At 50.4% G+C, this 24896-nt stretch overlaps 8 protein-coding genes across 8 annotated transcripts; 5 read left to right on the top strand and 3 right to left on the bottom strand.

Annotated features, from left to right (window-relative positions):
- Positions 1–724: 724 nt before the first annotated feature.
- Positions 725–3578, top strand: GUITHDRAFT_112737 (hypothetical protein; the record flags this gene model as incomplete). The annotated part of the gene is made up of 8 exons (XM_005828196.1): positions 725–826; positions 871–2727; positions 2781–2813; positions 2867–2892; positions 2937–2985; positions 3186–3248; positions 3298–3336; positions 3492–3578. The coding sequence occupies 8 exons, from the start codon at positions 725–727 to the stop codon at positions 3576–3578; spliced, it is 2256 nt and encodes a 751-aa protein (XP_005828253.1).
- GUITHDRAFT_153903 (hypothetical protein) lies at positions 3560–4164 on the bottom strand. Its single transcript, XM_005828195.1, has 2 exons — positions 3965–4164; positions 3560–3905 (listed from the first exon to the last, which is right to left on the bottom strand). Exons 1-2 carry the CDS (start codon positions 4150–4152, stop codon positions 3668–3670), a joined length of 426 nt encoding a protein of 141 aa, XP_005828252.1. The 5' UTR covers positions 4153–4164; the 3' UTR covers positions 3560–3667.
- Positions 4165–5447: 1283 nt separating this feature from the next.
- GUITHDRAFT_158234 (hypothetical protein) lies at positions 5448–6815 on the top strand (the record flags this gene model as incomplete). Its single annotated transcript, XM_005828194.1, has 9 exons — positions 5448–5505; positions 5561–5598; positions 5653–5742; positions 5973–6040; positions 6086–6149; positions 6194–6359; positions 6493–6587; positions 6650–6681; positions 6782–6815. 9 exons carry the CDS (start codon positions 5448–5450, stop codon positions 6813–6815), a joined length of 645 nt encoding a protein of 214 aa, XP_005828251.1.
- Positions 6816–7408: 593 nt separating this feature from the next.
- GUITHDRAFT_96082 (hypothetical protein) lies at positions 7409–10069 on the bottom strand. Its single transcript, XM_005828193.1, has 12 exons — positions 9641–10069; positions 9179–9336; positions 8990–9125; positions 8742–8933; positions 8558–8677; positions 8431–8512; positions 8274–8358; positions 8144–8219; positions 8015–8100; positions 7891–7969; positions 7707–7766; positions 7409–7662 (listed from the first exon to the last, which is right to left on the bottom strand). The coding sequence occupies exons 1-12, from the start codon at positions 10058–10060 to the stop codon at positions 7423–7425; spliced, it is 1734 nt and encodes a 577-aa protein (XP_005828250.1). The 5' UTR covers positions 10061–10069; the 3' UTR covers positions 7409–7422.
- A 623-nt stretch (positions 10070–10692) lies between these two features.
- On the bottom strand, positions 10693–11840 carry GUITHDRAFT_112733 (hypothetical protein; the record flags this gene model as incomplete). The annotated part of the gene is made up of 5 exons (XM_005828192.1): positions 10693–10742; positions 10797–10872; positions 10918–10979; positions 11046–11130; positions 11547–11840. 5 exons carry the CDS (start codon positions 11838–11840, stop codon positions 10693–10695), a joined length of 567 nt encoding a protein of 188 aa, XP_005828249.1.
- Positions 11841–12568: 728 nt separating this feature from the next.
- GUITHDRAFT_74893 (hypothetical protein) lies at positions 12569–14520 on the top strand (the record flags this gene model as incomplete). Its single annotated transcript, XM_005828191.1, has 6 exons — positions 12569–13752; positions 13846–13907; positions 13960–14006; positions 14054–14107; positions 14256–14306; positions 14467–14520. The coding sequence occupies 6 exons, from the start codon at positions 12569–12571 to the stop codon at positions 14518–14520; spliced, it is 1452 nt and encodes a 483-aa protein (XP_005828248.1).
- A 2293-nt stretch (positions 14521–16813) lies between these two features.
- GUITHDRAFT_142175 (hypothetical protein) lies at positions 16814–17429 on the top strand (the record flags this gene model as incomplete). Its single annotated transcript, XM_005828190.1, has 3 exons — positions 16814–16889; positions 17075–17142; positions 17217–17429. 3 exons carry the CDS (start codon positions 16814–16816, stop codon positions 17427–17429), a joined length of 357 nt encoding a protein of 118 aa, XP_005828247.1.
- Positions 17430–18642: 1213 nt separating this feature from the next.
- GUITHDRAFT_142174 (hypothetical protein) lies at positions 18643–23713 on the top strand (the record flags this gene model as incomplete). The annotated part of the gene is given in 23 exon segments (XM_005828189.1): positions 18643–18690; positions 18713–18740; positions 18760–18869; positions 18930–18986; positions 19207–19261; positions 19545–19622; positions 19671–19718; positions 19775–19836; positions 19885–20116; positions 20172–20227; positions 20471–20653; positions 20980–21390; positions 21460–21583; positions 21966–22029; positions 22285–22375; positions 22427–22501; positions 22549–22636; positions 22682–22788; positions 22828–22893; positions 23102–23126; positions 23182–23441; positions 23496–23555; positions 23621–23713. The coding sequence occupies 23 exon segments, from the start codon at positions 18643–18645 to the stop codon at positions 23711–23713; spliced, it is 2421 nt and encodes an 806-aa protein (XP_005828246.1).
- Between the last annotated feature and the right edge of the window lie 1183 nt (positions 23714–24896).

The following is a 24896-nucleotide window of genomic DNA, read 5'->3' as shown; positions in this document are numbered from 1 at the left end:
AGGGTCGTTTGCCAGCCTGAGCGCCAGCGGGGGGGTCAGGGTCGAGGTCGGAGAGAGTGGTGCAGGAGTAGATCAAGTCTCGGTAGAGTAGATTCGTCGAATTCATTGAACGCCAATGATCCATTTTCACCTCGGGGTCGAGCATCGTGTACCGCCGACCGGCCATACAGAAATTAAGATGGTGACGTCCACGTCCAGGTCCGCGAGGACGAGGTATCACTTCTCGATGTTAGTTCACGTGCTAGGAGGCGGAGAAGATGATTTTGTAGCGCCCGTATGTGGCACGGTAGGATCTGAGGGAGGTGCACAGGCCGTGGCCGGGGCTGGGGCAGGGGCAGGGGCAGGGGCAGGGGCAGGGGCAGTAGAGCAGGAAGAGGAGCAGGGATAGGGGCAGGGGCAGGCACCATCGACTCGATTTCACCACTGAATTAAGTAGTCTTGAGGATAAAGGAGACAGGGATCGCGATTCGTACGACTACAACGCATGCGAGGCGTGAGAGACAAAGGGAGAAGAGTGTAGGGATTGACCTACGAATTGAGGCTTTGCATAGAATGAACAAAACCAAGTCCTATGAATTTAGCCCTCGTTGATTTATATATGAAAACGCGATAATGCAAGGTAGAGGGTCTATCTGGACCAGTACACCCATCGGTTGTCCAGAAACACTTTGCTTCCTCCAGACAATTGTGAGAGATCTAGATTTGAGTGACTGTCTTGCAGGGCATGGACTCGGAAACATGGGAAGAACTTTTGCAACATGGGGGGATGGTATCTTTCATGAACGAATCGAAGGGATTCCAAGGGAGCTTGAAGGACTCTGCGGAGGTATCTTATGCTTGAAAGGATGTTTGAGCTGAACTGCATGATAGGACTTTGTTGTCAACGAAATTGATCTCGATGGGAACGTGATAAAGCTGGAGGAGGACGAAACTGGATCGAGGTTCGACTATTCAGGCTGTTCATACTTGAGAGTCTTGCGAGCTGATACTCAAACTTCGTCTGGCCCGGAAGCAGTCAAGAAAGCCGAAGTCGAGGAAGAGTGCGCAGGGGAACGAACCAGTGTCCTGTTAGAGCAAATTGAGGAGAGCCTATTCAAGGCAGAGCTGAAAGATCTGATTTCAGAGGAAGCGATCAAGCAGGTTGAAACCTATGCTCAGACATTGGAAGGGGATGACAAGGTTGACGATGTGAAGAGCAAGGGTGTGATGATAGATATCCCTGATGCTGAAGCATTCCTGCGAAGACACTTGCCTGATGTCTCTGCAGCTCCAGAGATCTCTGCTCAAGTGACGAAGCTGTTCCGATCGGCATGCCATCACGCAATGAAGACCAGGTGGCCGTGGATCAAGACGACGACTGTCGACGGGAAGTTCATCAAGGCAGAGAAGGATGCGATCTTCGACGAGATCAGTGAGCTCCTGGTGAAAGACGACCTTGAGAAGCTGCAGCTGTTCGCCGTGACAACAAGGCGGATGAACCAGAAGAAGTGCCAGGAGGGAGTAGATGCCGCGAGCTCGTTTGTGCTGATAGGACAGAACGCTGACAGAGCTTGTCGTACGAAGATCCATCAGTGCATCTCACGTTGCCTTCCCTTCTTCCGCAGCACCACGGAGACCAAGCGCAGCGCGGGGGAGGAGGGCGGCGCCAGCGCCATACGGGTGGAAAGGAAGGAGATGAAGCATATCAAGAGCTCTGAGCTGAACAAGAAGAATGAGAGGAGGGGGACGAGGCCTCAGAAGTTCAAGATAGAGGATGGAGGATACTGGTACACTGCCTTCGTCCTGCGGAAAGAGCATGTGGAACACCTCGAAGCAATCTCTCGCCTTGCCGATGCCCTGCAAGTGCCTCCCTCCTACTTCAGCTACCACGGCACAAAGGACAAGGTGGGGATCACGACTCAACTGTTCGCAGTGAGGGGAGTCAAGGGAGAGAGGCTTGCTGGTATCAGCAACAAGATCAGCCGCATTAGGATAGGGAAAATCTCCACGTCGTCCTACGCACAGCCGCTATCGCTAGGCCATCTGCTGGGAAATCGATTTCAGATCAGAATCCGAGAAATTTCAGCGAAGAGGGAGGTGGTGGAGGGTGCGGTTGGAGAGCTCGGCAGGAGCGGATTCTTCAACTACTTTGGCTCGCAGAGGGTGGGACGGTACTCGGCTGACCATCTGATGCCGCACAGAGTTGGAGCGAGTATGATGCGAGGGGACTTCGAAACTGCCCTCAAGACCCTGCTCTACGGACAGGGAGACAACAAGGAGAAGTGCAGGCAAGCGATCGATTTCTACTATGAAACGAAGAACATCTCGAAAGCGTTGAAAATGCTCCCGCGAGGCAGCAGAGTCCAGGAGATCGTCCTCAAGGCTCTGCAGAGGAACGGGCACGAAGCGCACTTGGAGGCTATCAAGGCTCTTCCGCACGGGATCCGCTCGCTTCACTTACAGAGCTATCAGAGCTTCGTGTTCAACTGTATGGTGTCATTGAGGATGAGGAAGTTTGGGAGGCAGGCTGTGGAAGGAGATCTTGTATGGAGCAGCGAGAGGATGGCGGATAGGAAGAGGAGGTTGGAGTTGCTCTCGGAGTGTGCCGATGGGAGTGGGAAGAGGAGGAAACTTGATGGGGGGAGTTTCGTCGGGCAAGAGGAGGATGAAGACGGTGTGGTTGAGAGCAAGAATCATGCAGAAGGGACGGATACGGCAGAAAACAAGAGGATCAAGACTTTGACCAAGGTTATCACAACCCTTCCAGATAGTTCTAAACATGTTCCTTTACTCCCTCGCAGGAGGATATTGCTTCTGGCTCGTATGGGATTCAGGTGTGTGGATCGGTGTAGTCATCTGAAGTTTTGACCCATGCTTGAACTTGCAGGACGTCATTCTTCCACTCCCTGGGAGGTTCTCGACTCTCTTTCCTCTCCTTGCAGCTCAAGTCGAAGCAGATCTGTCATATATCCGGACAACGAGATGAAGGAAGAGTATCGCAAGCTGGTCGAATTTCAACCCCTTCTCTTTGTCTTGATTGCTACCTGCTCGTTGTGTTGAACTTTGCCCCTTGCTTGTCATGTTGAGTTTTTTTCCCACCTCCTTCTCCCTTCAAACTTCCTCCTCGAACCTCCCTCGTACTCGTCTCCTCGAACCTCCCTCCCTCCCTTCCCACCTCGTCATGTTTCTCACCTCTACACATTCAGCTCGCACAAGACGACGTCGACTTTCAGGACCCTACTGCGAAGCTAGGACCCTTTGCATCTCAGGTATGAAGTGAGAGAGAAGGGATGAAAGGTCGCTGATCCACTCTTGCAGTGCCCTGGAGGCTACAGACAAGTCGTTGAGTACATCAAGGTGATCTACATGTTCAGATGATGAACTTGCTAGTGTTCTTGACGACTGCGTTATCTTCCGAAAACAGCAGCTAGAGGTGATATACCCTACAGCACATGAGGAGGGAAAGGTACATGACTTGACTGTTCCACATGAAGAGCTGACAGGGTGGGCAGAGCTGGGATTTGCTACTTTCCTTCAACCTCCCCAAGAGCTGTTATGCAACTAGTGCGATTCGCGAGATGATGAAAGAGTGCGTTTAATGCAAGCTGCAACCGACCAGCCCCCGTGCAGCTCCTGAGATTTCGATTCCCTTTGCACTTGTCTAGCAACAACAACAACACCTGCTCCTCTACCTCCGGAACCTCCTCGGAATCTCCATGAGCTTCTGCAGGACAGTCTTGGATCGCTTCTGCCTCTGCGCTTCGCGATGCTCCTGGATTAGTTTCGGCATCTCAGCCATCTTCTCTTGGATCTTCTTCTTCCTCTCGTCGTACATTCGCTCCCTCTTGCTTCCTTTAGACATAAAGATCGTCTTCTCGTAGAAGCTCTCCAAGGGTCCCGGAGCTGGCTTCTCCTGCGCAGCCAAACTGGGATAGCCAAAGTCAGGCTCGCACATGAGGTAGGGAGGGACAGATCAGGTACTCACGGCCATGCCAGACCCTCTGCTTCCGCATCCTTCTTCAGCTCCTTGAGCTGCCTCTTGGAGAAGAGAGGCTTCGTCCAATGCCTCATGCCGGGCCGGGCGTCTTCGCGCTTCGTTGGGAAGGCTCCCTGCGGTAGCATTGCCAACTTCTCCACCAAGCTCTTTCCCCACACAACTCGCCGTGAAGCCATCTTGATGTTCCTGCCAGAGCGGAGAAGAGCCTTGGTCAGAAGATCAAACCACATGCTTGACTTTCACTCGTGCGTATGAACATGAAACGTCAAGTTTCTGCGCTGTTCTGCCTGTTTGCTTCCTTGAACAACCTCCTGACCTACATCCATACCTTACCCTTAGCTGCATATTGATCTAGCCAGCGGCACTCATTCTTCCTTTCAGTCTTCAAACTCTCTCGTCCCCAAGCATCATTGCCATCCCCCATTTCTCACTCCCTTTCTGCATTTGCGGCAGCAGCAGAAGCAGGAGGAGGAGCTCCACTTTGCTGCTCATTCTACTGCTTCCATCGAGCCCTTTCTGCCCCTCTTCTCTTCTCCTGCTACTCTTCTCTCTCCCCCCTTCCTCTCCCTCCCTTCCTCCCTCGCCCCCGCCCCCCCGCCCATCAGCTGCTTCTGCCTCCATGCTCCTCGCATCTCCAACCAACCTACCCCACCTACCCTGCCACCATTCACCATATCACCTCTACACCCCCCATATACTCAGTCAAAGTACCCCTGTTCTACGTATCTGTCGTATTATGTTACTACCCCACCCTATGGTCTGCAGTGAAAAAAAAGAGGAAAAAAGAACAAATAAAAACAAAAAAAACCTCCAGATCTGTCTGCCCAGAGTTGCATCATGCTACTTTGTGCCAGCGGACAGAGAGGGAGGAGGGAGGAGGGAGGAGGGAGCAGGGAGCAGGGAGCAGGGAGCAGGGAGCAGGGAGCAGGGAGCAGGGAGCAGGGAGCAGGGAGCAGGGAGCAGGGAGCAGGGAGCAGGGAGCAGGGAGCAGGGAGCAGGGAGAGAGAGGGAGCAGGGAGCAGGGAGATGGAGAGGGAGAGGACGGATGGAAATGTGAGGAAGGGGTATTTCAGTCATGGTTTAGCCAAGCGAGGAGAGAGGGGGAATGAATTTTGAAGATTTTTATAGGAGATGTAATGGGAGCAGGGAGAGACGAGAGCATCAAGTGATGGTCGGAGGCAGAGTGAGAGGAGGGGAGAGAGTTGAAATAGAAAGGAGGTAATGTAAGAAGCAAGGATGTTGCTGGAGCAGGAGTATGAACTCATCGTAGGGACTTGATAATCATGCATCAGCATACACGCATTGACCGCGTTCCTTCACCAGAGGGCGTTTCATCTAGCTGACAGGTTCTCGCAGAGATTGAAAGGCTGTTGCTGGGACCGGGGCCAAGGATGGGAAGCAACAAGAAGAAGGAGGTTGTCGTGCTGTACGATGTCGGCGACGTGACCAGACATGGTTGAAGGTGATCGGCATGGAGGCCTGGCAGGAGAAGCTGGACGCAGTGAACATATCCAAGGAGGATCTGAATTGTACTTGAGAGGAGGTGCTTGTGATGATGAAGAGAGTGAAAATGCGTGTCTGCAGGTCTGGTGCTGAACTTTCTCGTGATCGAAGGGTACAAGGTCACACGAAAAGTTCTGATTGCTCGACGTGCAAGACTGAGTGTAGCTGTGTAGGATACGGCAGAGAAGTTTGCAAAGGAATCCTGCACGAAGGCTGATGTGGACCTGAACTCGATAGGCGACAGAATGCAGATAAGGGCTGCGGTAGGTCAATGCGGAGCGATGAAGGGGATGAGAAGAAAGGAACGAGAGGAAGGCAGGAGAGGAGGGGGAGGAGAGAAGAGGAGGGGGAGGGAAGGAGGGGGAGGAAAGGAGGGGGAGGAAAGGAGGGGGAGGAAAGGATGGGAAGGAGGAGAGGAGGAGAGGAAGAGGAGGATATGCAGGACTTGTTGGTATTGGTTATTTCCCTCTTACAAGTGCATATCTGCCATCAGGTGCATCATGGGAACATTGCAGACGCGATAGAGCGAGTGAACGACTTGAATCCTGAGATCTTAGAGACGTGAGTGTGTCTCAAAGACGACAACGTCCTCACCGTGCTGAACAGGAACGTCGGCCTGCTCTTCAAACTCCAACAGCAGCGCCTGATAGAAATGATCCGGGAGGGGAAGGTGAGAGGTTTCCCTCTCGTCCTGGAGTTGAGCAGCCTGTCAAGGTCCAAGAGGCGTTAGGGTTCGTCCAAGAGGAGCTGCTGACTCTCTGCGAGAACAACAGCGTATGCTTGTCGATGTACAATGTCGGCAAGCTGAAAATGGTGGTGAAGGATCTGTTGTTTGAGCTAGAGACGACTTTGTCGCTGCTGGCGTTCGAGAACTTATCAAGTCTGCCTGTCTCCCTCAGACCCTCCTGTGTTCTCTTGACATGTCCACAGCACAAGGAGCGGATTTTGGAGCCGATGATGGCGGGAGTATGAAGAGAGTGCGCGACTTTGCAGTCCTGATCGTCATCATGCAGAACAGCAGTTGCCTTCCGAGCTCAAGCAGCTTCTCGAGCCTTCCTTCAGGCACAAGACAGCGACGAGCTTGAACGCTGCGATCTTGGCGAGCCAGGTAGACCAGAGCTGCTGAGAAGTTTGAAGGTATCCCATTGGTGGATTAATAGCATTGGACAGGATCAGGACAAGGAGTCCAAGCTGCCCCTCCTGTACGTTCCAATCCTCGTCCCCGTCCTCTTCTTTCTCCTCTTTCTCGTTCTTGTTATCGGTAGTGCTGCTGCTGCTGTTCCATGACCTGTTTCTCAACAGCCTCAAGATGCTTGTTTGGGTCCAAGAACAGTGAGAATTCCTCTCAAGCGTTGAAACAGAATTTAACATTTCTATCAGGTTGTCCAAACACGCTAAATTCCCAAAGATCGACAACCTGGTATGGCCCACAGCAAACAGTGTTCCCTTGGCGTGTCAAGATGCTGAGGGATGTGCGAGCAGGTTTCAGCGAAATTCAAGGTGGACAGCACAGAGGAGGATGGGGAGCATGAGGTCTTGTCTTCCCTCATGGTTCTTGGTTGACTGTCAGATTGCGAGCAGGGGGAGAATGACGAGCTGCCGCTGCTCTCTGCCATGGAGGTGAGATTGAGCAGGAGAGAGAGGAATTAGTGATGACGTGAGCGGAGCAGGAGGACGAGATCGAAGTGGAGAGGAACGTTCCCAGGGGTGTGACGAACATGTACATGCAGGCATGATGGAAGAAATAGAGATACGACTCTTGCAGACCTTATCTTCCTTCTCTCCTCTTTTCTTCCAAGCCCCACGCTTACAACCAATCTCACAAGCTACTCTGTACTCCGTCCCCCACAGTTCATTCCTCCTCCTCCTCCTCCTCCTCCTCCCCCTTCCTGTTCACTTGAGATCTCGACGAGAGGCAGCATCATAAGTCCGAGTTTCTAAATTCATTTCCGAAAATCTCCATCAAAACCCTGGAAACCAGCGAGGAGGAAGATCGGGTAGTAGCTCTTCTTCTCCAACTTGCTGCACCAGTTCCATGCGCTCGTCAGACGTCCGTCGATGCAGGAGCCTCCGTCGCTGCCCGACCCATCGAAGCCATGCTTGAAGAAGTCGGCGAGGATAGTCCTTCTGATGACATCAGGCCCTCCGAACTCCTCGTTCACGATCTTGCTCGTCGCAGGGTCCTGCGAGAGTTTGTGAATGTGACTACAACAAGCTCCTTCCGCACCTTCGCCAGTCTTGGAAGTGACCGGACGGTGTGAACGATGGGCCCGAGCAACCTTGCAATCTTCGTGGTTGAAGAGGAAGGGGTTAGTGGGGGGAGAGAAGACAGGACAGCAGCAGGAGGGGAGGAAGAAAGTTGTGAAACGTCAGGATGCTGAGTCGAAAGAGAGGAGGAGAAGAGTCTTTACCTGCGTGTACTTGTCGATGAAAACGAGCGCGTTGGGCACATCTCGATCTCCCAGATGGACCACAGAGAGACCAACCCAACTGTCATGCTGTGAGCTCGACTGACCTCCTAGTCTCCTGCCTCACCTTCCACACTTCGACTGGACCTTAGAGAGGATAGCATGCATGGCGTGCGCAATTTTCGGTGCGCTCTGGACTCGATTCATCCCCTGCTTCCACCTCACAGTCTGAACGGACAAGGAGCATATTACACACCTGCCCTGTGTTCATGAGACGGTACTGGTTATCCGGGTTGAGAAGATCTTTCTCTGCAAGGATCCAGAGTCTGAACCTGCGGCATGAACCATATCAGTTGCGAAGCACAAGTTGGAGAAGAACGACGTACATCTCTTGGGTGACATGTCTCCAAAGCTGCAAAGATTGCAAGACAAAGGTGTACTGAGTAGAATGAGTGTGAGAGAGCTTCGAGCCTGTAAGAACACGTCACAACACCAGTGAGAATTCATCTTTTTGCAATCCAAAGGTAAACTTGCCTCGCAAACCCGAACAGATCTCAAGGGAATAAGGATTTTCAGCCTTGTTCGGATCGAAGTTTGCTGTGAGAAGGGCTATCATTTCATCAACCTGCACATCCATTAGAAGATCTCCGGATGACAAGAGGTCGAGCACCGGACGGCGGTTTGTCTCAAGATAAGCGTGAAAATCTCCCATGGAGAAGAGGCAATACTCAATTTCTTCCTTGGATATCTTGTCGTTGGCGTAACGTTCAGAAATCGACCTTATCGCTTTCTGCAAAACATCATGTATCCTTCAGATCATCTGTTTCTCTCCGCATCTCAACAAGTATCTCGACCTGCTTGTTCGATGAATCCGCTTCCAACTCAGCACGGGACCGCTGCACGCCTCCTTCAGAGGACGATACAGCCATGATCGCCGTCCCGATGTCTTCGTCTGCGAGGACCTCCAGAGCATCTCGAGCCTCCAGAAAATTGTAGACGGTGTGGATATCAGCCGCCACATCGAGGTCGATGGCTGAAGGAGCGTCCTAGCATAAGATATCATCTTTCAGCATTCATGGATGGAGCAGAGCGACAAAAAGACCTGCATGAGATAGATCAGCTTCCCATACGTGCACCGCATCTTCTCAGGGTTGGTGATCTTGAACCGCCTTCCGATCTCCAGCACACGCTGAAAGAACTCCTCGTTCTGCGAGATCTGCTTGTTCTTAACGATCTCACTACACCGAATCTTGTCAGCGCGCGAGCGTTCAACTTTCAAGTCAACATCTACCTGCCCTTGGTTGGGTTACCAGCTACGATGAGTCCAAGAAGGAGTTGAAGGAGGTCGGCAATCTCCTCCCGGATGACATCTGCCTTCGTGTTGCGGAAGCTCCAACCTCTCACGACGTCCACCTTGTCGGTATACTCCGATACCTCAAGAGCTCCCTCCTGTGCCACGGTGAGTCGCCTTCCCCTTCACCCCCCTCCCCCCCCGACCCTTCTCTCTCTCTCCCTCTTTCCCACCAACACCCCCCCTTTTCCTTCTACCCCATGTCCTTCAACGCCCAAATTTCACAGCCCCCCCCACACCCAGACACCACCTCATCCTGCTGCTGCTCCTGCTGCTGCTCCTGCTGCTGCTCCTGCTTCAATTCCTGCACCTGCACCTGCACTTCCTCCTCTTCCGCCTCCTCCTCCTCCATTGTCTGCTCCTTCCATCCACCTTTCAAACAACTGAGCTAGTGACACTCACCAGCAGCTTGAGCAGCGTCCTCTCCTCCCCGGACACACGTAAGGGGATATACTTTGAAGATTCTATGAGGCGATCGGCAATGGCAGACCTCATGGCCTTTGACTCCACAGAGCCGCTGTCCTCCTCGCTCTTTCCCCTACCAGCTCCCTCCTTGTTGTCAGCCATCTCCTCGTCCCCGACCAAAGGAGCTTCCTTCTCATCTGCTGCTCCACCACTGCCTTTGTGCAGCTGCATGAAATGGGCTGTGGTACCCTCCACTCGCTCTCGGAACATCTGCATGCCGGGGAGGGGGGTGGGCGAGTGCTTGGCTCTCTTGCCCGATCTGTGCTGCCATTGGAAGCAGAGCCCGCACAGCTCGTCGCCGCATTCCTCGCATCTCACCGACGCCCCGACGTCCTCACACTCCACACACCATGGCATGGCGGGAGGTCTGGGTGGAGCTAGGGGAGGGTGGGTCATTCAGAATGGTAGGTGTGGGTGGTTTGACCGTGGTAAAGGGGTTGAAAGCCAAATAGGGTGGGGTAGGGTAGGGTTTCTGAGATATGTATATGGATAGCGGGTCCGTCAAGGGCTCCCAGAAGGTAGGGGTACGGCTCGAACTCAACAGGGCCTCAGGGGTAGGGTAGTACTCCCCAGACCTTCAAACGGTACCCACCCCCAAGTAAGATTTGGAACCTACTACCCCTACCACCTGCCCTTGTTTGGAACAACTCGTGCTAGGAAAGCAACGCCATGCACGAACATGCGTCGAGGAAGGGGAGGGGAGGGAGCGCAGAAGAGGCTGAGGGAACAAGGCAGGAACGGGGGAGAGGGAGAGGAAAATGATGGCAAGGTCAACATGCCGAAGCTGAAACAGGTTGGAAGCGCTGTAGGAGGGGAAGGAGCGTTGTAGGCGCAAGTGTTGCCGTCGTCCTGTACGCTTATGCTTCCTTTTCATCTACCTCCTTCCAACCTTGACTTCTACTCAACCGACACAACGACGTGCTTTACCAATTATTTTACAAGAACAAAATCGAGATCTGCACACTCTGCTTCGAACCATGAGTTCGCAATCACGGCCCTCGGAGAATTCCGTCCCACACCGGAGGGTCAGGATTGTATCCTGTCCAACACAACCATATCACTACACAGGACAAGAGGAGAGACTAAGAAGTACCGTCAGGATTAGCTAGGATAGGATCACCCAGAGGCTGCGATCCAAACTGGAACACCGAGACAGGAACTCCCTTGCTCTGCGATACGATTAAGAGGAGCCACCACTATGCAGGAGAGCGTACAGAAGGAAAGTCCCATCCGTTGTAGTTCTTGTAAAATCCATTGATGTGGAAATCCGTAGATCCTGACAGCAAAATCCATGAGTCGCTGATAGAACATAAAGAAGGTGATTAAAGATCTGAAAACTCACCGTCAATCCCAGCCTCCTTCACATATGCGTCGTAGGCAGGATCAGGGGCAAGCATGGTAAATCTTGTCCTCGACGGAAACAGCATCTGAGTCGCTAAACGTCAGTCGCTAATCTTGACCAACTATCCTTTCAGTCTAGCCCAATAATCCCTCCAGGAGATTAGTGCACAAAAACGTTAAAACATCCATAATACTTCCGCCCATCAAATCTTCACATCTCCCTCGTGTCAGATAGATAACTCTTCCCTCCATTTCTTTGCCCACGGCATAACACACTCATAGTTGTCACCGATCTTTGCAATGTCTGCCTTCGAAGCTAAGGTTTTGCCGGTGTTAAAAAGCTACTGTATCATCCTCAGGCAGATATCACTTCTTGATGGAAATGACTGCTCTCATGATTTCTTTGCTACAATTAAATTCAACTACTAATCACTCAGCTTGCAGTGCAGTCCTTCATTCCTGCTTAAACTTTAAATGCACATTATCATCTCATTGTCATTACCGTGCTCCGTAACCTCCCCGTCCATTCCTGCTCTTGCTCCTGCTCCTGCTCCTGCTCCTGCTCCTGATCCTGATCCTGATCCTGATCCTGATCCTGATCCTGATCCTGATCCTGATCCTGATCCTGATCCTGATCCTGATCCTGATCCTGATCCTGATCCTGATCCTGATCCTGATCCTGATCCTGATCCTGATCCTGATCCTGATCCTGATCCTGATCCTCCCAGACTGATTCCCTCCCCGAACCTTCCATCCTCCACTTCGACTGTCCCACCCTCCGTTCATTGATAAGCATCTTGCCCCCTCGCAGTGCCTGAGGCGGGTTCCGTTGTGATTACTCAATTTTAAAGAATTTTGTACCAATTTGCCAAATTGCCCGTATACATCAATATTAACTAAAATACAGTATAGATGCTGAGCCAGGAGTAACCCTGCACCTCAAACCCCAAACAATTAGTACCAGTAGAAGGACTTAGTACCAATGATCTGATATTAGCTAATATTTATACTATTATTTTTCGCTTATTCAATGGCAAATCCACCCCCTCACTTGATAACCCCACACAATTATTCACTCACCCCTACATGATCATTATGAGTGGTCAACGCAACATTTTCCCTGAAAATTTTCCTGGAGTTCAGCATTACTTGGGTGTGTTGACCAAACATTTCCACCACCCCCTTAGCTACCACCCCACAATAAACTTGCGTACCCCCACCGTCCTCCCTCAATTGATCGAACCCCCAGCACGTGCCCCGGTCGTCCTCCCTCTCGCTCGCTTCCCCCTCCCCCTTCCCGCTCCTCCCCCCCCTGCTGCTCCTCGCCTTCAGCCCCCAGTCCTGCCTCGTGGACTTGAGTTCCTAGCTTCGAGATCTTCCTGTCTCGCTGCTTCTTCCACCCCCTCCTCCCTCATCTCTCCCCTCCCGCTCACAACTAGTCAAAGCTCTGCTAAGGATCCCAGGCGATTTCTGACTTGAATCTCCCATCCTACAACAGGATTTCTTGATCTACTCTACACGAACATGTCATTGTTCGTGCTCTACGAGAGTGCAAGCGGGTTCGCTCTCTTCGAGCAGACCGAAAGCGATGAAATCGGACAGTTCCTCGAAGAAATGCAGGACGCCATGGCGGATATCAGCCGCATGAGCAAAGTGATCAAGCTCAAGGCATTCATGCCCTTCAAGAGCGCAGAGGAGGCGCTCACTGCTGCCAACGATCTCTCTGAGGGCATCTTGAACGAGTACCTCAAGAACTTCTTGGAGATGAACCTCCCCACCGGAGGGAAGAAGGACAAGAAAGGTAAGGTACAGCTGGGAGTCCTCGACACCAAGCTTGCCTCTGCCATTTCTGACGAGCTCGGCATCTCCTGCACGACTAAGGATCCTGTGCCTGAGCTCATCCGCGCAGTCCGCCTGCACTTTGCCAAGTATGTCAAGAAGCTGGAGGAGAACGACCTCACCAGGGCTTCCCTTGGTCTGGCCCACTCCTACTCTCGCTCCAAGGTGAAGTTCAACGTGAACCGTCAGGACAACATGATCATCCAGTGCATCTGCCTGCTCGACACCCTCGACAAGGACATCAACACGTTCGCCATGCGCGTGAAGGAGTGGTACGGTTGGCACTTCCCCGAGCTGGTCAAGATCGTGGGCGACAACTACAAGTACGCTCGCCTGTGCAAGGCCATCAAGGTTCGAACCTCGCTCTCCGATGAGAGCCTGGATGCCCTCCAGGAGATCCTGGACGACGATGAAGGCCTTGCCAAGCAGATCGTCGAGGCCTCCAAGACTTCGATGGGCTACGACATCTCGGACATCGACATGCTCAATATCCAGACCTTTGCCGATCGCGTGATCAACCTCGAAGAGTACCGTCAGCGCCTCCGCGAGTACCTCAACCAGCGAATGCACTCCGTGGCTCCGAACTTGTCCTCTCTCGTTGGTGAGATTGTGGGTGCACGACTCATCTCCCATGCTGGCAGCCTTACCAACCTGGCCAAGTACCCGGCGTCTACTGTTCAGATCCTTGGAGCAGAAAAGGCTCTGTTCAGAGCCTTGAAGACGAAAGGAAACACTCCCAAGTATGGGTTGATCTTTCACTCCTCCTTCATCGGAAGAGCCTCCCAGAAGAACAAGGGCAGGATCTCCCGGTACCTGGCCAACAAGTGCAGTATTGCCTCGCGCATCGATTGCTTCTCAGAGACCCCCAAGTGAGTCTGAACTTCTTGTCAGAGCTGATGGGAAGGAAGCTGGGGAAGAGAGAGGAGAGAGGTGGGAAGGAGGAGTGACCAACTGTTGTGCAGCACGATCTTCGGAGAGAAGCTGAAGGAGCAGGTGGAGGAGCGTCTTGCGTTCTACGACACTGGTACGCAGAGTCTCAGTAGGCTGCCTCCCTTGCTGATCCTCTCTTGCTCCAGGAGTCGCCCCGAGAAAGAATCTGGACGTCATGAGGGATGCCATGAAGGTAAACTTCGTTGCTGTGGAGTTTTGGACCTCATCGATGGCGAACAGCTCGCTGGCGAAGCACCAAAGTCTGAGAAGAAGAAGAAGAAGGACAAGGAGAAGGTACTGAGAGCTTGTCGCCCTGTGTTATGCTGATCTCTGCAATAGAAGAAGGCCGAGGCTATGGAGGAAGATGAGGAGGAGGACAAGAAGGTGAGAGAGCTTGTGATATTTTTACTAGCGCTAATGTTTGGAGCAGAGCAAGAAGAAGAAGAAGAGCAAGAAGGACGATGACGATGAGGAAGAGGAGGAGGAGAAAGAGGTACCGTATCATAAGTATGCGTGTATGACTGTGCAATGACTGGTCAAGCAGAAGAAGGTCAAGAGCGACAAGAAAAAGAAAAGAAAGGATCGTGAGGCCGAAGAGGTGAAACCCTGATGACAAAGAGGAGACGTTGTTGACGGATCAATTGCAGGAAGAGGAGGAGGACACCAAGAAGGAGAAGAAGAAGAAGAAGAAGAAGAGCGATGATTGAGATGTGTCAAGCTGACAAAGCTTGCTTCTCTCGTCCGTCTGTGGAACTGGCGACATTCTCTACATGGACGGCACTGGCGTTATCTTGATCGGGCTGATGTCTTGTCTCATCCGATGAGCAGCGGTCACTTGTCTTTATCCTTGTCCACTCGTTCGAATACTTCATGTGAGAGTGCGAGGGATCCCTAGAGCGGCTGATACTTGTAGTGTGTCGTTGCAGGCACTTGTACACTTTCCTAACAAAATCTTTCAAGTGACTCTTCGAGTAACATATAAATGAATCATATTTCTTCGCTTTCTTCCCTTTTCTGCTTCTTCTTAGCCCTCGTCGTGTCTTGCATGTCCAGTATCACCTGTAGCGCTTCTTCCGGTATGCAACTATGCGGTATGTCCACGAAGAAAACTCCAGCACTTCCTCTCATTCTCACTCCTTCCTTGAGCCAAACCTATCACACGAACAAGCACAAAATCAGAGGTTTCCTTGTGAAAGATGCGTCACCGGATGTTCCACAGGCGTCACGCAGCGACCTTGGATATCTTGCAGACTTAAGACATCGAGACAGTGTTAGGAGACAATGAGACAGCAAAGGAGACAGAGATATACAGGGCCTGTCGTTGAATGTTTCTCAGTGACGTCTTGATCCCATGGATTGAGCCATCCGTGACCAACGACGTAGATGTTGATGTCGATATCGATGTTGATGCTGGTACGACATAGCAGTCTGTTTCCGAGTGTACGAGATTTTCCGGAGACATGATTTCATGCCACCAATCCTTCCTTTCATCTTCTTTCTTACGACTCTCTCCTGGATTTTCAAATTCTTCAAATACATTTCACCATCAATTCAGTCGTGAAGTCAGAAGAATAATCACCTTCCGCACGCTCTTCTCGCGTCTCCTGCCCCATTACAACATTCCAAGTCGGCCCAACACGCAGCAAGATGCCAACCACCTTAAACGACCATCATACGACACACTTTGGCATCGAGTGACGGCGAGATGCTCACTGCTCCTCTCGGCATGCCGTGCGGTGCCCTCGTGGCAGCGTCTGTTTGGTTTCCCAGCTCCTCTTGCACAAAATCCATTGCCTACAACTACCAAGTCATGTGCACAGACTTGGTCGTGCCGTAGACCTCAGTGTAACTCTCCCAATCTCGGTACGCACGATGCACGGCAAGGGCCTGAGGTTGCTTCAGCTGATGCTAAGGATGGGAACGAGAGGAGTGGGGAAGGAAGGAGAGGAGAGAAGGGGAGAAGGGAGAGGGAAAATATTGTCAGAGACGCAGTTATTGAATTTCAAGCCTACCGACCCACAAACTTCATCCAGCATCGGCCATTTCCTAGTCTCGAGCTTCTTCCATCCATTCAGAACCTAATGTGCATCTTCATCATAAACATCATGATTAAACCTTTTCTATTTTCTTTCATCGTCTTCGTTTCCATCGTCTCCACCATCATTATCGTCATCATCTTCGTGGTCGACAACACGTTCCTCGTTTTTTCTCCATCATCTCCATCATCTCCATCATCTCCGCCACCATAATCATCATCATCTCCATCATCTCCATCTTCATCTCCTTTATCTCCATCATTTCCATCATCATCACCAGTGAGCAGAACGGCTCTCTCATCGACATGCATGGCAGCCGCACGCATTGCCCGCCGGGTGCTGCCATGGAGCGCCAGGGATCCTGAAGTTCCCAAAGACGATGACTCAAGTATCAGATGTATCCTTGAGGATATGGCACTCGAACTCACGGCCCGGATCCAGCTACAGCGGCCCGGCAGTCCGGAAGAGTCGCCTGGTCAGTGAGGGGATGAGGCTACTTGACTCTTCGAGGACGGAGGTAGTCCACACCACGGGGGTGGATAGACTAGGGGGTAGGGGTATGGGGTGGTGTTGGAGCAGTTGGGTATGGTAGGGTATTCCTGGTCATTGGGTAGGGGTATGTAAAGCAGGAGGTTAGGAGGTAGGGGTAGTGGGTGGTCGTTTGCTGTGCGGGTTGGCAAGTGGAGTAAGATGGGGACGAGAAAACTGTTGAAAGGAGATATAGGAAAAGATGACTAGCATCACTACCCCACAAAGCGTGAGTTGGGAAAAAGTCCTAGACCGGTGGTCATTCAAGACTGGTAGGGTCCTGATAAGACCTGCAGACAGGTGAAGATTGTAGGGGTAGTAGGAAATCCAAAGATTTTTCACGAAAGGGTAGGGTAGTCATATGTGGTGATGACGGACGGTGGGGTGGTAAATTCCGGGAACCGCAAGGGTAGTAGTGCCAAAGTAGCGCCTAATAATGCTGCTGCTTCCAATCAGATCGCTCGCCTCGTCCTTCACGCGCAATGACGGGATGGTCATGACAGGAGATCTCAGTAAGTTTTATCTTCTCTCTCTCTCGCTCCCGCGTCACTGTCTTGCTCTGCTGCAAGCTTGTTGTTGCTGTATGAGAGAGATATGTAAGTGTATATCACCCCAGCGGCGCGGGTTGTGAACGGGACAGAGGCATGCTTCTTGGCATTGAAGATTGATACTGATGATGGATTGATTGAATGATCAGTTCATGTAGCATCGTTGCCTAACATATCCATGTTGAGGTTAGAATTGTTGCACTATGATGTCAAAATGGTACATGTGTAATAACGTTTGTCGCGCCTTGCTGTGTCGAGTATGATATGAGCGTCGATTGCATGTTCGTCTAGAATCTAACCATATTTCTTCCAATAACAGCCTACAGTGGTAACTCTGGGTTTGTCATCGAGGATAAGTACAACACTGGTATCAGCGATCCAGAATACTGGAACCCGATCTCTATCAACACCAAGTATGGCGGAGGCTTCGGTACTGGTGTGACAGGAGCTGCTGAGGGTGGATGGCATCTCTTCGATGGGTCTGTCGACACCAGCATCATGTAATGCTTCACTGCATGCTTCTCTCTTGTGCAGTGTTCAACATTATACCATATGAAACTACAGAAAATGAGCCAGTAAACACCGATGTTTGACCTTGTTGATGGCGACCTTGAAGCGTGTCTACGAGTTGGAACTCCAGAAGATACAGTTGGGAAAGAGACTGACCTTGTTGACTGGATTTGATCGCAGCGACTGTAAACTTACTAACTGCAGAAGCTGAGTGGATGTGTGGTTGAGCTGGCTGGATGGTGATGGGAAGGATCGTGAATTGTGAGATTGCAGGATAGCGAAATGAGCAAAAGATGATGCCTGGCAGATTCTCTGTGGGAAGAGAGAATGAGGAAGCTAGTTTCTCGTTGCTCATCAGTGGAGTTTCCTTCATTTCCTTCACGACTCTGTTCCGTGGCATTTCATTCCAATGGCATCTCATGTTGTGCAGGGATCAATTATGTCTAACGACTGCAGTGTGAGAAACTATCATGTTGATGTACTCTGCAACCGCACACAGGACCTGAGCTAAGCTATACTGACTGCACCACATCGTGTGTATGACTGAGAGAAAATGTCATCTTTTGCAGTCAAGTTGCACCCAATGATGGCTTGACAGCTTACTGCGCAACCGCAAACATTGACATGTCTTATGTCCTCTGATTTTCTTCTCCCTCACCCTCTCTCTCTCTCTCTGCTTGCTCTGTTCGTCAAGGGCTTGTCGGGCGATCACTACCCCACCCCAAAGTCCCAAAAAAACACCGTCAATACAAACAAAACCCTATCCATTACCGGTATATTTGTAGTGAAATATGGGGGTACTTCCAGTACCCCACCAACCAGATATCCGCACCCTACCCCTGAATTGTCGACGAATCTTCGCCATGGTTTAGCGCACGTGAAGATGGGGGAGGAGATCGAAGGGGAGGGAGGAGGAGGAGAAGGCGAGACGAGGAAAGTACACAGACAAGTACAAGCACAGATGAGACCGTGATCGAAGAGAGGAGCTGTAGCAGAAGGTTGAAGAAAAGCGGAGAAAGACTTGCTGGAAACATTCAAGGCAGCGATAGGATAATGCTGTGTTGTAAGACCGGGTACAACAGCATAACAGGAGCAACGATGACGCTGTATGCAAACACAAAGTAACAATGAACAATACGGTTGATGAGAGCGATGGGAAGATGAAAGAGTACATGTGGCTCTACCGCATGTCTATCTCATGCTCGAAATGAAAGTGTTTGCAGTGACGCTCAACAGTCGTGAGATGCCGGGAAAGGTTGCGGACTCGTCCCATACAGGTCTTCCAAACAACCCTGCCATGTCCAGGTACTCAGTTGTTCCTCAGACGGGGATGCGGAGGCGAGCGTGTTGGAGAGGCTCTTCATTGGAGGAGTTCCGTTGAATGTCAACACGAGGCAGATCACAGACCGGTTCTCCGCCTTCCCTCTCCTAGAGGTGAGAGAGCAAGGATGAAGGACCTTGTAACAGTCTAGGATGATGTTGACTTGCTCGCAGGTCAGAGACATTTACGTCTCAAGGGTGGACGCCGGAGACGAAACATCGAATTCCAAAGTGAGCATGAACAGCTACCCCCCCTTCTTCTTCCCACCAACTCTCTCCTCGCTACCCTCCTCTCTATCCCATCAGCTCCTTCCTCTTCCCCTTGTCAATGTTTCAGCTTCCTCCTCCTTCCATCCTGTCCCGTCCCATCCTCCCTCCTCCCTCCTCCCTCCTCCCTCCTCCCTCCTCCCTCCTCCCTCCTCCCTGTCATCTGAAAAATTTTGGTCTCTAGAGATTTGCGTATGCAAGTGTGTTCGGTCCTCCTGCAGAGATTCAACGTTTCAAAGGTGAGAATAATTTTCTTGTTCCTCCACTCCCCGTCAGATTTCAACTTTTACCTCCGTCCTCCTCGTTTCTCACCACTCACTCTATCCCTCATTGTGTTTCATCTCACTCGTACCCTCTGACATGTTTGGTGTGTCTCATGTTGGATTGTTGTCCCTTTTCTTCTCTCTCTGAATATTTGGTCTGCTCCTTGACTGTAATATCTTGCAACCTGATCCACCTTTTTACACATCTTGACTTGATCTATTCCTCATTGCCTTACAAACACCATTCACGTTGTTCTAGAGTTGTACACGGGAACGAAATGGAGTGGGAGCTATGTGCGAGTTGAGAAAGCAAAGGTTTCTTACATCGAGAAACTCGGTGATGCATGCAGGAGGGAGTCATTGGTGCGATGTGATGTTTGAACAGAACAAGAATGGAAGATTGAGTTCGAGAAGAAAGAGCAAAGGGACAAAGGTAATGTCGAGATGTGATGGAGGATATGTCAGTCCGAGTGAAGGTTGTTTTTGCAGCGAGAGAGAAGAAGGCGGCTGTTCTGTCAAAGAAGTTGAGGGCGATGATTGTTGCAGACAAAGTGACATTTGTGTTTGTCAGTCTCTTGCCCCATTGACATGTGTAGCAGAAAACCAAACCTGAGGAGAAGGAGAAGGTTGTGGTGAAGAAAGAACCAAAGCATATTGAAAAGCCATTGTCATCTGTTGAGAAGAAGGATAAGAAGAGAGCTGTGAAGGATGAGAAAACACATGATGAACCATCGAAGAAGGAGAGCATTCCGAGTGAGGACGACAAGGACGAGGTCCCTGCAGGGACAAGTAAAGAACACTTCTTCAAGGCACTTCCAGACAAAGACGCAAGTGAGCTTGACAACACCTTATGACGATTTCCATGGCGAGTGACGAGAACTGACAGAAGGGAAGATGAAGAAAGATACAAACAAAAGAAACTTGCAATTCAAGAACCACGAGGTTGTTGCTGTGCCTGATTGCATTTATCTATTTTTATTTGTCCAGACCTCTCGTGTTTTTTTGCTATTCCCCCTCCCTCCCTCCCTCCCTCCCTCCCTCCCTCCCTCTCCCTCTCCCTCTCCCTCTCCCTCTCCCTCTCCCTCTCCCTCTCCCTCCTTCCTTAGTGTCTTCTCTTCCCATCTTGTACCTGATCTAATTGCTCGCCTCATGTCCTGGAATGATGTGAATTCGGTTTCCTGGCAGCTTGAGATCGTGGAGCCTCCATCATGTCAGGGTTTCGAGGCGTATGAGCAACCTCCAAAGCATCTGGATGAGAAGACAAGGGAAGAAGCAAAGAAGGAGCAAAGTCTTGCCCTGTCAGTGTTGGACAAGGTTTGCAAGGATGGAAGTACGAGGCAACGAACACTGAGAGAATGGGCGGAAGAGGTGAGAGAATTTCGTTGTAGACGGCATGCTCTGCTGACATGGTGTCCTGTTTCTCCCTTGCTCCCTCCCTCGCTTCTGCCCCACTTCCTCTCCCTCACTCCCTTCCCTCTCTCTCCTCCCTGACTTTCTACTCTCTTTTCCCTCCCTCCCTCTCTCTGTCCCTCCCTTCTCCCTATCCCTCACTCCCTCACTCTTCCTCCTCTCCTCTCCTCTCCTCTCCTCTCCTCTCCTCTCCTCTCCTCTCCTCTCCTCTCCTCTCCTCTCCTCTCCTCGCCTCTCCCTCCCTCTGATTCACTGCCTTCGTTCTCCTCGCTCCCTTGCCTCAGCCGGAGTACAATGATGAGATCGAGCGACTTGCGAGGTGGGAGGAGCAAGGCATTCGCCCGTCCGACATGGCAGGGAAGCGAAAGAAGAAATTGCAAGAGAACGCCAAGAGCCAGCAAAGAGAAACTTTTCAACATCAGGAGGATGAAGAGGAGAAAGAGGCGGGAGGTGCTTTCAAGGCTGCGGAGGGAGCAAGGGAGGAAACAACAGGAAATGGAGGAAGAGGAGGGAAGAAGGAGAAGGAGAAGGAGAAGGAGAAGGAGAAGAAAGAAGTGAAGATTGCGGAACAGTTCGAGGATGGTGAGACGGATACGTTGCAAAATGCAAAAGAGGAGCCTCCCAGAGGGATTTTGAAGTCCAAGGTTCAAAACGAGGAGGAGAAGAAAGTTCCCGTGGTCAAGAACGATGTTGAGGTAGGTTGCGATCTCTATGAGTTGCTCTTCCAGTGAATTTTCCTCCTTGTTTGTTGCTGTTCTTTGCAGGTGAGATCGAAAGCGGAGCAGTTGAAAAATATCTGTGGGGAGAATGTCAAGAAGGGATTTTCAATCCTTGGATCGGTCTTGATGACAACACCCAAGAAGATTGAAGCAGTGAATGAGAACAAAGGTGAAAGTTGAACGTTATCACCATCGTTGTCATTCTTATCATGATCTCGATATCATTTTCTCTTCTCCTCCCTTCTTCTTCTCGTTTCTTCTTTGTCCGGTCTGTATTTCTATTCCTATTCATCTGCGTCCTCTCCGTCATGATCTCAATCTTCAACAACAACAATCATCATCATCATCATCATCATCATCATCATCATCATCATCATCATCATCATCATCATCATCATCATCATCATCATCATCATCATCATCAATAACATTAATCATAATCAACAACAACATAAATATCCACGACAATGTCGTAGATGTCATCCAAAAACGTCACATCATTATAGTTTGCTCTCTCAACATCTCTGATTCATCATCTTTTCTTTGTACAGGCCAAGTCGTCGCGAGCCAAGAGAGAAAAGTTGCAAACAGACCAGAAAAGATTCAGACTGTACAGTCAGCACCATCGTCAAGTTCTGACCTCAGTTCAGAGGAGGATACAAGAGGAGACGACAGCGACGACGACGACCGACAGAAGATGATTGTTCAAACAACACCTTCAACTGCATCTCGGCATGAGATCAGGTCAAAGATGTCAAACTTCTTGAAGCATCACAGCAACGACAAGCAAACGAGCCCCTTGCATGCAACACCTAGTCCATGCAAGCATGCGTGCTCCGCTGCCGACTTCTTCTCTGGTGATTGTTATAGAGACGGGGGTGGAACTGACGAGGATGTTGAAGGAGATGTGAATGGAGATGAAATACTCCAAGCACATGTAACAAACACAAACAATAACGAGGTGAGAAGTAGAGAAACTTTCGATTGCAGTGTTGTTATGGATGTTTCGAAGGAGGGAAACTATCAGGCAACATCAGATCCTGCTACGTCAAAGAGAAAACTTTCTGCAATCAGCGAAGAAGATGAGGTAGAGACTGCTAAGTTTTGCCAAGGCTGAAGACTGACAATGAACAGGGAAAAGGGAAGAAGAAGAAGAAGAAAGAAAAGAAGGGGGTTGAAGAGAAGAAAACAAAAGAGAAGGGTAAGAGGAAAAGCAGTGAAGGTAAATCTTGACTCTGCAATGTTACACTTTTGTGACGAATGGTAGGTGATGGAGCAAACGATGTTGTAAGAATCGAAGATGTACTTTATCACTTTCTCACACTGATATGCAGGAAAATGGCGGAAAGACAAGCGAAGAGCAGGAGAAAACAGGTATTATTTGAATTTCTTTTCTTTTGCTTTGATCTGAAGGAGAGGTTTGAAGATCAGAACAAGAACAGTCAATGGCAAGTGAATGGAGATATGCTCGGATTGAGGGTACGTGCAACTTGATCATGAAGAGGATGATGGAGATGATCGTAGAGATGATGATGATGATGATTGAGATGATGATGATGATTGAGATGATGATGATGATGATAGATGGAGACGGTAGTGTTGATGATAATTTTCAAGATGATCTATAAATTCATGATGACACTGTCATTTCATTTTGGACATATCTCCTCCTAACTCAATTTTGCAGGCGTGGGGAGGGATCTTGACAAAAGGTCGATGATGGACCATAACATCTCTTCATGAACACCTGAAAGTTTTTCATGGCAGGAGGCGATGCGTCAGGATTTTCTCTATTCGGACAAACAAGTTCGGAAGAGAAGAATTTGTCAACAGAATCTTTTTCGTTCAATTTCAATGAGATGGCGAAGAAGTCGAAAGAGAAAGAGAAAGTGAAAGAGAAGGAGAAACACAAAAGTCCAACAGGCGGCAAGAAAGATCAGAACAAACCATTGCCATCATCCTTGTCTTTTGCTTCCACTCAGTCCGGAGGCTCCAAATTTTTCAGGCAGGCAGAATCTGAGAGTTCGGTGAGGAGGGAGGAGGGGGAGAGCTTGAAACATTCTCATGATATTTTCCAAAAGATCCTTGAAAGCTGGAAGACACAGAGGCGGGAGCAAGTCCGCCAAGTCAAGAGAGAGAGGGTAATGATTCTTGTTCTCTGTCTTCCTCCTCCTTCTCACCTTCTGCTCCCCTTGTTGTCTTTCAGGTCCTCGGTCTGAGGCATGCGGTGCGGGCAAGCGAGCACAAGTCAAGTAAGATGAGTCCCAAGGGGAGGAGGATGAAGATGAAGAAGAAATAATTTTTTTCAAACTCAAAGTTCTCATGCTCTTGTTGCTCTCGATGCGATTTTGTGCAACACATTCGCCTCTCACTGTTCTCGCTGGAATCTTGGCCACTCTCAATGACACAACAGCATCTCGAGATGTTTGTGCTGATTGTCTTCAGACTTGCAAAGATGAATCGAACAGCTTGGTAGAAGATCCCATCAAATCTTCTTGTTTCAAGATACCCCGATCGATGACCATCCTCTCTGTATCTTTCAAAGCCTGTTGATAACCTCCCAATACCTTCTCGATCTGCAACATCGTGTGTTAATCTTGTTTCTATCACCATCTCAATCTCCATTATCATTATCGTCCTCCTCCTCATCATCATCATCATCATCACCATCACCATTACCATCATCACCATCATCACCATCATCATCATCATCTTTTTTTCTTCTTTCTTTAGCAGCAGCAACAATCAAACATGTAACCTACTTCTTGTTTCGTTATGATCAGAGGAGGCGAGCATGCCAAAACGTCTCCAATGGCCCGGACAATCACTCCATGCCGCCTGATAGGATTCAGTATCGACCTCCTCCTCCTCCTCCTCCTCCTCCTCCTCCTTCTCATCTCGTACCTCGCACTCTCACAGAAAAACGCTCCAACGCCATTCGACGCGTCAAAAGGAGCTTTAGTTCTTCGATCCTGGAGGGAAAGAAAGTCAAAGAGGCGGAGGAGAAGAGGAGGGAGGACGAGCGGAGGGTGAGAGTGAAAGCAATCAAAAAGATGAGCGCAGAGAGGGTGGAGCAGATCCGACAAGGGAAGGAGAAGTACAAGAAACAAGGAAGTCAAGGAAGCCCAGGAGGAAGCAACGGCCAGCAGCAGGGAGGGAGCAGGATGCAGCAGGGATGCAGCAGGGATGCAGCAGGGAGCAGGGAGCAGGGAGCAGGGAGCAGGGAGCAGGGAGCAGGGATCAGGGAGCAGGTCGTGGGGAGGGGGGGGAGGGGGGGGGGGCTAGAGAAATAAGCAGCAGGGAGAAAGCTTACCTTGACAAGCTCGATGGCAGCTATCAACCCACAACCTCTCACTTCTCCAACGATCGGTGAGTCTTTGCAAACCTTGAGGAGAAACATTCACAAAGATGTTGATCAAGAACATGTACCTCCCTCTCCTCTGTCTCTTCCCATCCTCAATCCCTCTTCACTGACTACTCCC

The sequence above is a fragment of the Guillardia theta genome (assembly GCF_000315625.1).
Source record: "Guillardia theta CCMP2712 unplaced genomic scaffold GUITHscaffold_61, whole genome shotgun sequence".
NCBI lineage: Eukaryota > Cryptophyceae > Pyrenomonadales > Geminigeraceae > Guillardia > Guillardia theta.
Note: the sequence above shows the minus strand (reverse complement) of the source record. Positions and strands in the feature narration are given on the sequence as shown.

Coding starts and splice junctions, on each gene's coding strand:
- GUITHDRAFT_153903 (XM_005828195.1), bottom strand. CDS start 4,152: ATGGCTTCACGGCGAGTTGTGTGGGGAAAGAGCTTGGTGGAGAAGTTG. Junction 3,906..3,964: donor GCAGAGGGTCTGGCATGGCC/GTGAGTACCTGA, acceptor TGGCTATCCCAG/TTTGGCTGCGCAGGAGAAGC.
- GUITHDRAFT_96082 (XM_005828193.1), bottom strand. CDS start 10,060: ATGCCATGGTGTGTGGAGTGTGAGGACGTCGGGGCGTCGGTGAGATGC. Junction 8,359..8,430: donor TTCCCTTGAGATCTGTTCGG/GTTTGCGAGGCA, acceptor GTGTTCTTACAG/GCTCGAAGCTCTCTCACACT. Junction 7,970..8,014: donor GTCCAGTCGAAGTGTGGAAG/GTGAGGCAGGAG, acceptor ACAGCATGACAG/TTGGGTTGGTCTCTCTGTGG.